Raw genomic sequence first — 12,692 nt, forward strand, 5'->3', positions numbered from 1 at the left:
CGATCGGATCGCGAATAAGCCGAGTATCCGAGTTAAACCCGGCCGCCTCTAAATATTTAAGTAGAGTAGACGTATTAAGCGTCGTAGAGTAGCCGTAAAACTTTACCCGCTTATAAAGTATAGTCCGGAGGTTCTTTAGCTAGGTATACTATTTCCGGAACCCTCCTCCCTTAATACCCTATTAGTATATAAGATAAAACTTATCGTAGACGAGTATTCCTAGCCTTTTCTTTACGTCGGTCCTTATTATAAGCTTCCGGAACTAGGACTATATAGCTATCTCTAGAGATAATATTAAGTAGGTATATATACTAGAATATAGGAGTTTCTAGTCTTCCGCCGTAGTACTAGCCTTCGTATTATATATTAGTATAACTAGCTTAGCTCCTATAGCTTCGATCCTCTTAAATTATTCCCTACTAATCTAGTTTAAGGGTAAGATTAGGATTAATATCCTATTACGGATAATAGGCTATACCTAGAAGACTAGACTCTTACCTACGGACGAGTAGCGATCTAGATAAGATCTCGGTTATTAAATAGTAGCTAGTAGAGTGCCCGGACCTATAGCGGGCGAGCGTAGTAGGGAAGGAGGAGTCGTACTACCTACTAAACTAAACATATCTACTAAGCGGTAGTTATAGGTAGCCCGCCGTCGACGGGGATAGGCTCGTCGATCGCTTAGTTAATTATATTACGTATATAAAGAAACGCCCGCCGGCGCGATAGAATAAATAGACTACTAACTATATCTTTAGGTATCTTAAGGGATAGCGTACCGTTAGCGCCTACCGGACCGAGCTAGGTAGAACGTACGGCTTCCGGGTTAGTATTCTACCGCTATATATTATATAGCGCCTAAAGTACGACCTTCTCTATACCTATATTATTAACCTCTACTAGCGTACGTAATAGAGTAGCGGTTATCTTAGCTACCTATTCGCGTTACCTAGCGAAATAGATCCTTATATCCCCTCTACCTAGGACCTTCTATATAGATAAATCTTCCTCGGACGCCTTAACGGATACTTATAAACTACCCTAAAGCCCTCCTATATCGTCGAAGTTACTAGGTACGTCCGAAAGCCCGCTATCGCTACTATCGTCGTCGCCTAGGTACCTATCGAACTAGTCTAGTAAGGTAGCTATACGCTCGATATCTATACTAGGAGACTACTCTTACGATCGATTTTCCTCGACGACCGACGTCCCTATACTATTCTTATCTTATCTAGTACTACTAGTACTAAAGCTACTTAAGATATCGCTAGCGTAAGATCGGGGATTAGCGACCTTTAGTTATCTATAGCGGGCCTTCGGAGGAGCTATTAGAGAATTAGGGACTATAACTTTATAGAGGGAGCGCGTACGGTTCTAGTAGATATAGTTTTGTTAGTATTAGTCGCTAACTACGACCTCTAATAGAGCTCGCGTCCTACTATATAAACGCGTTATTAAGATACGAGGTACGCGGGCTCTATTAGAGGTCGCTACTAAGGAGTTATAGACAAATAGATAGTAAGAGGTTGTTTAGTAGGTCTAGTTATACAAAGTTATAGTGTCCGAATTTTAAATATTATACCTAGTGTCGCTATCGTCGCTACTAGCCGTTATTAATGCGACACTATATATTAGTAGTGTTTATATACTAATGCTACGCTCTATTACGAAAAAAGCGCGTCTAGACCCTTAGACCACCTACAGTAGGGCTAGCTGCTTGCAGCTAATAGGCCCGTTAAGCGAGGTGGTCTGAGCGCCTAAGACTAGTAATACACGTGGAAGGAGACTTGTAACAACTTTTTATGATTTCCTCGAAAGCAAGCGACCACGCCGAAAGCCGTGGATAACATGCGCACGCGAAGACTTAATGCTCTGCTCGTTCTCGGGACAATGATGAAGATCCGAGCAAGCTGCGCACAATGAGCACCGGTCATGCTACCATTCTAGTAACGCCACGATTATTCAGCAGGACGTATCTGAGCTTTTGCAAAACCCCTCCTCACTCATGACACCTGTGCGATCGCACCACCCTCTTTGTGTAACACTGACCATCAGGATTCGATCTGAACCGAGAGCGATAGCGACTTTTATACCGGATATCGAGCTTTGGCAGTTCTGCAACGCGTGCTCTGACGAATGCTCTATGGACGCGGTGCGTGACCGGTAGACTTGGCCGCGGCTGTGCAGACCATCCGGGAGTTCCGCAGCCCAGCATACTCGATGAAGACGACGCGGCTTGTCGGAGCAGAGGGAACGCCAGTCCCATCTTGATGCCGAACATCCGAAGGTTCTCAGAGATTGCTCATCATGGACGATTTCTTTGCGAAGCTCGGAGGAGAGATTGTCGATGTCGATGAAGGTCAGCAGGCACCGTTTCGAGCTCCAGAATCGCAAGTAACAGGTATGTGCAGAAACTTTCGATCTCTTCTCTCAATGTCCCTCGTCACAAGATCTGGGCATGGTCGATGCTGCAGCCTCATTACTGGAACTCTCGGTTGCCGGCCGAGACTTTGAAATCGCTCAGTCTCCCGGCCTTCTACAGTCTTCTCGAGGCGGAGGCACTACGGGCGCAGCGGTCTGGAGAAGCTCAGTCCGACTCGCCGAATGGCTAGCATGGGACCGCAATCCTTTGTTCACGACAAAAGCTCTGCACTCCGAGTCTACGATCCTGGAACTAGGATCTGGCATCTCAGGACTTGTACCGTGCATTTTGAACTCGAAGGTGAGCAAAGTCATCGCTACAGATCAGGCATATGTACTCAAAGCTCTGCGAGACAACATCGCAATGAATGTGACCATTTCGAGTACTTCACAGAAACGCAAGTCCAGCCGCACATCGGATGGCAACGTGAAGCCCGCTGTCAATATTGACACGGTCGCACTGGACTGGGAGAACGACGATGTCACGAGCGTACTGAGCGAGAACAACCTCAAAGGCGGTGTCGACGCTGTCCTTGCTTGCGACTGTGTCTACAACTACGCTTTGATCGAGCCTCTGGTACAGACGTGCGCGGAAATTTGCAGCGTGCGCAGTTACTCCGACGAGGAGCCAGCAAGGAGCGAAAAACAGACCATTTGCGTTGTAGCACAGCAACTCCGGCAGCCGGACGTGTTCGAGCAATGGCTTCAGACGTTCCATAGATCGTTTCGAGTCTGGCGAATGCCGGAGGAGCTTCTGTCAGCCGACTTGAAAGCAGGAAGCGGCTTTGTTGTGCACATCGGCATTCTGCGGCTAGAAGTCCGAAGATAGAGCGCTTCTGTTCTCCGATGCGAATCGTGATCGAAGGTGACGGCAAACCAGAACAGATACAATCATTCGGTTGCTGTGCTTATTCAACGAAAGCACAGCCGATGAAGCAATACTATGGAGTGAGACATGCAGCAATCCACAGTCATGTGAGACGGCGAGTGCTGACACGACTGGCCAAGAATGCACCAAAGCTGTCGGAAAGCGCCGCCGAGGCTTGAGACGTGGAAAAGAGGCCGCAGGACGCTGTGGCCGAAGTGGTGTGACCGCGAGACAGTTACGATCGGCCACCTGCTGCTGCACCGGTGAACGAAATCGAAGGCTGTCTACCGACGCAGCTTCCAGAGAGAAGGAACAACGAAGTGGAAGGATACAGTAGAATGACGCTCGTCCGCCTCAGATGTTGACAACGAGGTGAACAACGCCTCCCCAACAGCGGCGGCGTGCATGCATGAATCCGTCCGGTTCGCGCCTATGTTTCCAATAGGTAGCTGGGGTATACAGCTGCAGGCCTGCAGGATCGTGCTGGCAAGAGAGGAATTTCCTCAACTAGTACTCGTGCAGCAAGCGATGGGAAGGAAACAGAGCTTGACCTGGAGTTGCTATCGAAATTGCAGGGCAGTCAATCTGCTCAAAGTATACACTCAAATACCTTACTCTTAGCTGTCAGTCTCTTCTGCCTTCGCTTTGATCGCAAGCTAGATTTCATTCGACCTTGGGCTTCGAAGAGTAGAACCGCTATGTTGCAATGATGCGGCAATCTTTGTAGTGCTTGAGATGCACATAGGCGAGGCGCATGCATCGTGTAGTTGTTCGGGCAGCATTGCCTGAAGATTGGTCTGGCGAGGACGTGAGAAGTGGTTCACCTCAAGGTTGGGCGGCTAATGAGATAGCATCAACCCTGGAACCATGCCCCCACGCAGATGCTACGAAGACCTCGATAGATTGCCCTCTCATTGCCTTTTCTCGTCTTATGAACAGTCCACTCCTTCATCGCACGTTGTTTTCCGTTTCAACACTGCCTCACTGCATCCAACGCCATTGCTCAAGTCTGATTCGATGACCTGAATGTCCCCCAGCGGCACACCGCTCTTTACGGTAGCATTGAGGCAGTAGTGCAACCGCCGCAAATACATCGACCTCGCAATGAGCAATGCGTGACTGTTCATTGTGAAAGCCGCAGCGCGCGGCGCATCGATCACACCCTCTCGCACCACCTCCACTGTCCTGCGCGATCCCGCCGGATGGATGCGAGAACGTATCGACAGGAGACGAAGCGCCGATACCAACCACGCCCGCATGACATCGACGGATGGCTGCATTCGCCGTGATACAGACCCGCGAACTGTGCCCCCACATCTCCAGTACCTGCTCCGGATCTAGCCTTGGGACAGCGACTGGTGGCTGGCGAGACAAGTATACCATCGAACGAGCAGCCAATTGCGTTGCAAACCGTGAACGATTCGACACGATACGAACATGCCGCACCTTTTCTCCTTTGCCAGCAATACCAACGACGATGTACCGCTAGACCTGAGCACGAACGATCTGCCCACGAAACGATCTCGCCGACCTTCGCTACTTAGAAAGAATCCTTTGAGGGCGTTCAGGCGACATCATGGAGAGCCTGGAACTGCTGAGGAGGAGGAAGTCGCGGTGCCTCAGACCGCACCGCCCCAGATGACGGATATACCAGACTACTTCCTGACTCGAAGACCGAGTCTGCCTGATGAAGCAGCCATCAAGAGAGTCATACCGTCGTTACCTCGACCACAGACGTTCAGAAGACAACAGTCTGAGCAGAGAGACAGACTGCTACCTTTGGATACCAGTGCGTCAGAGCGTAGAGCGGTCAGCGTGGATCCGCGAAAAAGTCGAGGGATGAGTGCTGCTGCTCCTGGACGGCCTCAATCCCCGAAGCCCGTCCCACCACCAGCAACATCTGCTCCAAATGTTCTTGCTGCGGACAGAGACAATGGTTTGCCATTGATTAGCCCAAAATCTCTTGAAAGTCGCCCAGGGAACGAATCGGTAACAAAACTCCCACCATTGGAAGTACCAGATGCCACCAATGAAGCTCCCCTGACAGATCGTGAAGGTCGCGGACAATTTCTAGAGACAAGTTCACTCCAAGAAGAGTACGAGCAAAGGTGGATATTGAATCTCAGCATGCAGTTCCGAGACAAATCGAACCGTGAAAAGTTCTTTGTGACATACGCGGAGCGGCCCAACAAATGGCGGAGAGTGACTGTATCCCTCGACTATCGAAACGCACCGCCAGACTCTCTCGAAGCTGATCTCAGCACGCTTGTCTACCAGCGCGACAAGAGTCTCCGCGTCTACGAAGCCATTCGCGAGTCATTGCCTGACATCCAGTACTACGACACTGTCACGAATCTCAAGCTCGAGACCACTCCAGAGGACGGACAACTTCACGTGCATGTTCGTGAGGATGCGAACGAGACGATCGAATTTCCTGCTATATCGCTCTTCGACCACGTTCGACGACCGAGATTCAATGAGAACTCCATTCAGCTGGACTCGCATCTCTCGGGCTTTGTGTATAAAGTGCGACTCGGCACCCGTGTGCTCATCAAGAAAGAGATCCCAGGACCAGACACGGTGGATGAATTCCTGTACGAAGTCAATGCGCTGGACTCCTTGATCGGCTGCGACCATGTCGTGCAGCTGGAAGGCTTGGTCACGGACGATCGAGGCGAGGTCGTCAAAGGTTTACTGCTGTCTTACGCGGCTCAGGGAGCTATGGTAGATATGATTTTCGACTTTCGAGGGACATCCTCAATGTCCTGGCATCGCAGAGAGAAGTGGGCGAAGCAGATTGTTAGCGGTCTTGCAGACATCCATGAGGCAGGTTTCGTGCAAGGTGACTTCACACTGTCGAATATCGTGATCGACGAGGACGACAACGCTTTGATCATCGACATCAATCGGAGAGGCTGCCCGGTTGGCTGGGAGCCACCTGAGTTGAGCAGGTTCATCGACAGCGGCCAACGTATCAGCATGTGCATTGGAGTCAAAACGGACCTGTACCAGCTCGGCATGGTTCTATGGGCGCTGGCAGAAGAGGTCGACGAACCAGAGCGAGTCGAAAGACCTCTTCCTCCGGTCTTTGAGGAAATCCCAGCGTACTATCGCAATATCGTCGCGACATGCCTTCGAGAACGTCCTCAAGGACGCGCAAGTGCAAAAGACCTGCTTCGCTACTTCCCACCATCAGCCGGCGTGCCTCCAGCTGATCGTACAGCATCTGTGGGGTTCTGTTCCGATCTACAAATGTCAGACCACACCAGCTCCTCCAAAGCTCATCGCTCAGACAAAGAGTACATCGACCCGGATATGGCAGTGACAATCGACGACGTCAAGCAGCGTCGAATTCCTGAAGGCGATCTGCCTCACTTCGACACCACTGATCAGGTTGCGTACTTCGATCCGGAGTCCAACCCGGCTTCGACCACGTATCCATTCGAGAGCTCCGGATCGTGGATCGTGGGCCGGAGGAGAAGTCGTGGGCGATCACCTGTCTCGAGCAACAGGAGGCGGAGGACTTCGCCGTATGGCAGGTCGCTCTCGTTGTCGAGCGCTACATCTTTGTCGGAGGACTCGCCGAGGAGACACCGCGCGCCCAGCGGTGGCACCGTGAACGACAAGGCCTCATGGTCTGGAGAACGCGATGTCTTGCGGGCTCGTCTGCCTACAGCGAATGCTATTGACTTGGCACATGTCGATTCCGGGTTCGATGACTCTTTGATCAAGGAGCTCGAAAGCACTCAGATCGAGGAGACTTCTGCTCTTGCTGCGGAAAGTGAAAGTACGCCGATGCCCAGTGCTAGGTCTTCCACTGCTGCTTGTGTCCTGGGACAGTCGTCGGTACAGACTCCATCTCGGCGGGCTCGGGACAAGCATGATCAATCACCACGATTATCGCTCGAGGCGGTTGAGCAGGACGAAGAAGGTTTGAAGTCTACGATTCATGATGCTAATGACCGCGATGAGATGGCGTCGAAAGTCGATGCCGTCGGAACGGGCGTTCGAGATACGGGTTTGGGATGAGCGGAAATCGGTGTAGAGAGATCCACGATTTAGGTGCGGATTGTCCACTTTGGACTTCTGCTTTGTGCATAGCGTTCTATTCATCTATCACAAATGATCTATTTCTCCATCGTCTCGTGTTCTGAGTATCGCCAAGATTTTGCTGGTGCCGCCACCTGTGCTCCTTCACTGCCATACGGTGGTGAGGCGATGAGCTGTGGACAGCGAGCGATGATGCCGGTCGTAAGCAGGCTCTCAGGAGCCCGCGTTCAGGGTGAGCCAGTCGTTTCCAAGCCAAGTGCTCCAGCAACGCCGCACGATACGAGGCCCGCTCGTGCCATGACAAGATACTCTCCGGTGCTAACACGAAAACAGCGATGCTCACATCCGCGCAGGCACAGCGGAGCGTCCATGAACGCTCGACGAGATCTCTCCTCCTCATCCTCCCAAGACCAGTCAATCCGAAGCACCATACTGCCTCCTATACTCCTCCATCCTCTTTACCTCCTCCTCCCTTCCCAAACCCCTCATTCCCTCCATAATATCACTCAACGTCAACACCGCCAGCACCGGCACGCCCGTCTCCCTCCTCACCTCCCCAATCGCACTCCCTCTCGGACTCCCATCGTCACCCTTTCCCTCCTTCTCCGCCGCACTCGGCAATTTCTCCTGCCTGTCAATCGCAACAATGATGCCGACCAACTCCCCACCTTGCGCCTTGATGATATCAATCGCCTCACGAATCGCAGTCCCCGCTGTCATGACATCGTCGATGATGACCACTTTCTTCCCCTTCATACTCTCTCCCACCATCAATCCTCCCTCGCCATGATCCTTCACCTCTTTGCGGTTGAAACTATACCCCACCTCTCCCCACTTCTTCTCATCGATGCCAGCCAACTTTTCGGCTGTGGTCGCACACAGCGGGATGCCCTTGTATGCCGGTCCGAAGAGCACGTCGAAGGAGAAGGATGGGTCGGAGAGGGCGTGTTCGTGGAGAGTGTGTGCGTAGGCGGAGGAGATGGCGCGGATGGAGCGGGCTTTGGAGAAGAGGCCGCAGTTGACGAAGTAGGGGGATTGGCGGTTGGATTTGAGGGTGAAGGTGCCGAAGGTGAGGATGTTGGAGGAGAGGGTGAGGGAGATGAGGGAGGACTTCCATTCGGGGAGGGTGGACATGGTGGGCGATTTGCGTGGTGATCGTTGTTAATGGGTTCTGGAGGTTGTGGTGGTGGGGAGAAATTTGGAGGATGCTATCTGGCTTATCGGCTGCAAGGATTCTGTGGCCCATTCCGCGTGGCTTTGAGTGGCTCGGTCGGGTCCGCCGCTAACGGATGTATCTTGTATCGTCCCGATCAAAAAACTGAAAAGTCCGAATCCGTGGAGTTTGCGTTAATTGTGTGATGGCTATTTCCTTATCGATAAGAATCATCTTTCGACACCAGAAATCGCCGAATTGAATTTCTTCCTTGGACTCCAATGACATTGAGGCAAATTACTACCGCAAGGCATTCACAATACGCTCCTGTCTAATGAGAGTCGACATTGTCTCCGCGTCCTCACCAAATACGGATCGCAGTCGTGCCTTTTTCAGAGACCGTCGTGAGTTGAGAACAGAATGCCGCTTTCTTCCGTTCTCACCATTCCAAAAGGGCGACCATGCGCACGACAGCGACGCCGTGGCACTCAACGGACAGCTCAGACCAGAGGAGAGCGTTCCTCCAGCGATTCAGACTTGTAAGATGACCGAGATCCGACGATAGATCCGGATGTTCGAGCGATGCTCGCCGAAGCAGAAGCCAATGCTGCTCAAGTACTTTCTCCCGACGACATGATCGTGTGATTCATCAAGGCTGCAAGACGAGCATGAAACGATTCTCAGTATCGTGGCCTGACTACTCTGCTTGGACCTGCATAACGAGCGGATCACCAGCGTAAAGAAGGGACGGCCAATAGTGTGCGCAATTTCTCGCCGATGGCAGATATGTGTGCAACGAGGACCTCGAGGCAGGAGATTGCGATCATTCCTTGACCAGCTTGAGCTGATGTATATGGGAGGTCGTCGCTCTCGCGGCTTCTACACTCCTTCATCACGCTCACAGATCATCACCTCTCGTCTTGCTTGCTTCGAACGATACGCCGGCTCAATCTTCCAAGTTCCACTTCAGCGTACCATATTGCAGACATGGACAGCGACGAAGTCGTCCGCATATTGTACAAGCCTAGCCCTCAGGCCGGAGAGAAGCGTTCACCCAGCGATGCAAACTTGCAAAATGGCCGAGATCCGCCGATAGATCTGGATCCTCGAGTTCGAGCGATGGTCGACGCAGCAGACGCCAATGCTGCTCAAGTTATCTCCCACAAATTCCTCCTTTCCGACAGACTTCTCACACATCCCACCTGCAGCACCACAATCCCTTCACCTCTCAAGACATACGCCGCCTGATCCACAGCCTCCTCCGTCTGAAACTCGTCCGGAGCCATGTCTCGGTGGCGACCTTCAGCGCTCTCGACAAGCGCAGCCAAACTTCAAGCGATGCTTCGCAGCATTATAGGCCGAATGCCTTGCGATGTTCACCCACACACCCTTCGTCGTTCTTCCCAATTCTTAGCCGCAGCGCCGCGGAGCACCTCCACAACAGCCAACGCCAACCAATCCACACAGTCGTCGACTTTCGCCGCACAATCCCCCGAATACGATGCCGAACTCAAGGGAGAGCATCAGTCCTTCAGGAAATGCTTTCTCCGACTGAGATGGTCAAGCGCTTTGATCAAGCTGCGAGACGAGTATTGAGCGATGCTCAATATCGTGGCTTGACTTCGTTCTGCTTGGACCTCCATAACGAGCGGATTCACGACCTCGATGCATAATGGAAGATGACCGTAGACGATCGCATCGTTTCATGCAGTCGGACCTCTCGACGCAGACGCAAGCAATGACTTGCGCAACAAAGCCTACTGGACAAGTTCGTTGCTCGGCGTTATTATGCACTACAAAACCGTAGCGCTCATCGATAGGGAGCGCTTCAACCATTTTCTTCGACTCTCTCGGCGTGAGCATTCGCGACTCCGCATCGATGGATTCTCCTATTGTGACTATTTGGCGGCGAAAGAACACGGTAAGCCGTTCGGATTGGAAGGCGTGCCGTTGTCGAGCACGCGAAGGATGAGCAGGCTCACATCGAGGCACTGAATTCGTACGCAAAGGGAGCCTCAACTTCGTTACAATTCGTACCGTCCGTTGGATCAATATGAGAAGGGTCTGTTCTGCGGTCCGCTCAGTCTCCGTCTGATTCATAATATCTACATCTGATGTCTTTTCACGACGTCCATTCGATCATCGTTGCTCTCCGTAATTCGTCCAATATCAACTCAAAGCGCCAACGGGTCCAGCCGCGCGCCGAGGATCTCCTACAAAAAGTGACCTCCCAGAAGCCACTCACTCACTCACTCACTATCTCAAAGCACTCCCTCGCCCAAAATCGCCATCACTCCAACTCCAAATACACCAACGGCGTAACATACGTCGTCTCCACCCCCACCCCCCAAGCCTGCGTGAAACTCACGAAAATCCCCTTTTCCGCCGCCACATCCCCACTCGGCAACAGACTCGTATGCGCCTGCAACGAATACGCGCCCACCAACCCATCGCCGCTCTCCCCTTTCCACAGCACATACGGCTCGATCCACGGCCCCTCGGGAGCCGGCGCGGTGGTGATGTAGAACTCCGCGCTGGGACAGTTGAGCGCTTGTCCGATCCAGATGTAGGACGAGAAGGCGGTGGAGTAGTAGAATGTCCCTTGCCAGCCGGTTCCCGCGTTGGGGAGCGTGGCGGCGGGGTCGGAGAGGGAGGGGAGGGTGGTGGTCCAGCCGGTGGAGGGAGTGTAGTAGGTGTACGTGGAGCGGTCTTCGATGGAGGTGATGGGAGCGCGGGCGAGGAGCGTTCCGGAGGAGTCGGGGCGTTGGGCGTAGAGGTAGGCGTAGCCGTCGCGGACGACGTTGCCGTAGTCGCCGTAGCCGGGTTCGCCGGCGGCCCAGAAGGTGGGGTTGGCGATTGAGACTGTGGGGAGGGTGGTGGAGGGTTGGGAGGGGGAGTAGGTGGTTTTGTAGAGGGTGTAGGGTCGGAAGGGGTTGAGGAGGGTGAGTTGGTTGAGGTTGGACTGTGGGTCGTTTGGTTAGAGGTGGAGCGTGTGGTGGGAGGATGGCGCGGGGGTGCTTACTTGTGGTACCCATGAGTAGGCTACTGTGTTCTCTCCGTCGGGTGCGGCGACCATTGGCGGTGAATTGGGCCAGACCGCCCAGCGTGTGCCATCCCAGCATTGACCGTGATTTTCATCGCAATCCCCGGGCATGTTGGGGAAGAATTCGTTGGCAGAGTCGGAACCATATATTGGAAGTATCATGTTGCCTCCTGTTGATCCCGGCCCGATCTCTGCATTCGCCTGTGCGACGAGTCCACCCTCGGAGGTCTCGCTCCAGCCAGCGGAGTTGCTGATGACGGGGAAGACGCTTGTACCCGCCGTTCGATCGTAGCGCATTGTATCTCGACATGTCCAGAATGCTCGATTTCCAATGCGTACGGATCCGCATGAATCTCGGTCCACGTCTGGATCTGTGGCGTTGGCCATGAGGTTGGCACTTTTCAGTTGTGGTGTTACTGCAGGTCTCGATAGCGGTGTGGCATCTCTTCGTGATGATCCCGCGGGAGCTCCGAGAACATTGGTGGCCAAGCCGGCCAGGAGGATAGTAACGCGCATCTTGGAGGACGAGAAGTGGATGTCCGGAAGTTGATTCGCAAGGACGATGATGTGATATAGCAGAGAAGAACCTTGTGGCAACAATCAACGTTGCGCGAATACAAGGGAATGTATATCAGCAGAAGAAATGCTGTAAGACCGAAAAGTGCATGGCAGGAAGTCGTCGCTATCCAACGGAAGATGGCTGATGGATGAGACATGTATAGAGAAAGGCATCTGTTCATGTGCACTCCATGAACGTCCGCTTTACATGTCGTGCCATGAACCGAGGGATGTCTTTTCGATGATCCTTACCTGATACTCCGTAGAGCGACTCACGCTATGATGAGCTGTGTTCTGTACTAAACCATCCGGTCGATGTATAAAGGTGGACGATCATGCTTCGAGTGGAGTGGCTGTCAAATCCGACCGTTGAGCTGGAGCTGGAGCTTGAGAAAAAGTCCCCGAGCCACGGCGGTCTGGTATTCCGCAGCGCCGGTAGGCATGTGCCTTTCGTGCCTGGAGGACCATGATCTGCTGCATTCAGAGATGAGAAAGTCATCAGTATCGGTGCAGTCCGCGTGAGAAGGAGAAGATGTGAAGTGGAAGGGGTTGATGTTGATGCTGTCAGTCTTGTACTCAATGGTGGCTGCCGGCAGTTG

General features: G+C 52.7%; 4 protein-coding genes across 4 annotated transcripts; 2 read left to right on the forward strand and 2 right to left on the reverse strand.

The window, feature by feature from the left end:
* Window positions 1-2,307: 2,307 nt before the first annotated feature.
* On the forward strand, window positions 2,308-3,250 carry MYCGRDRAFT_93496 (uncharacterized protein; the record flags this gene model as incomplete). Its single annotated transcript, XM_003852301.1, has 2 exons — window positions 2,308-2,359; window positions 2,412-3,250. 2 exons carry the CDS (start codon window positions 2,308-2,310, stop codon window positions 3,248-3,250), a joined length of 891 nt encoding a protein of 296 aa, XP_003852349.1.
* Window positions 3,251-4,927: 1,677 nt separating this feature from the next.
* Window positions 4,928-6,478, forward strand: MYCGRDRAFT_42369 (uncharacterized protein; the record flags this gene model as incomplete). Its single annotated transcript, XM_003852302.1, has 1 exon — window positions 4,928-6,478. A coding segment is annotated over one exon (1,551 nt), but the record flags the coding sequence as incomplete, so codon positions are not given.
* Window positions 6,479-7,753: 1,275 nt separating this feature from the next.
* Window positions 7,754-8,613, reverse strand: MYCGRDRAFT_72564 (orotate phosphoribosyltransferase; the record flags this gene model as incomplete). The annotated part of the gene is made up of 1 exon (XM_003852416.1): window positions 7,754-8,613. One exon carries the CDS (start codon window positions 8,471-8,473, stop codon window positions 7,754-7,756), a length of 720 nt encoding a protein of 239 aa, XP_003852464.1.
* Window positions 8,614-10,249: 1,636 nt separating this feature from the next.
* MYCGRDRAFT_93498 (uncharacterized protein) lies at window positions 10,250-12,051 on the reverse strand (the record flags this gene model as incomplete). The annotated part of the gene is made up of 4 exons (XM_003852415.1): window positions 10,250-10,285; window positions 10,530-10,583; window positions 10,861-11,454; window positions 11,515-12,051. The coding sequence occupies 4 exons, from the start codon at window positions 12,049-12,051 to the stop codon at window positions 10,250-10,252; spliced, it is 1,221 nt and encodes a 406-aa protein (XP_003852463.1).
* Window positions 12,052-12,692: the final 641 nt, after the last annotated feature.

Source organism: Zymoseptoria tritici, chromosome 5, assembly GCF_000219625.1.
Source record: "Zymoseptoria tritici IPO323 chromosome 5, whole genome shotgun sequence".
Taxonomy (NCBI): Eukaryota; Fungi; Ascomycota; class Dothideomycetes; order Mycosphaerellales; family Mycosphaerellaceae; genus Zymoseptoria; species Zymoseptoria tritici.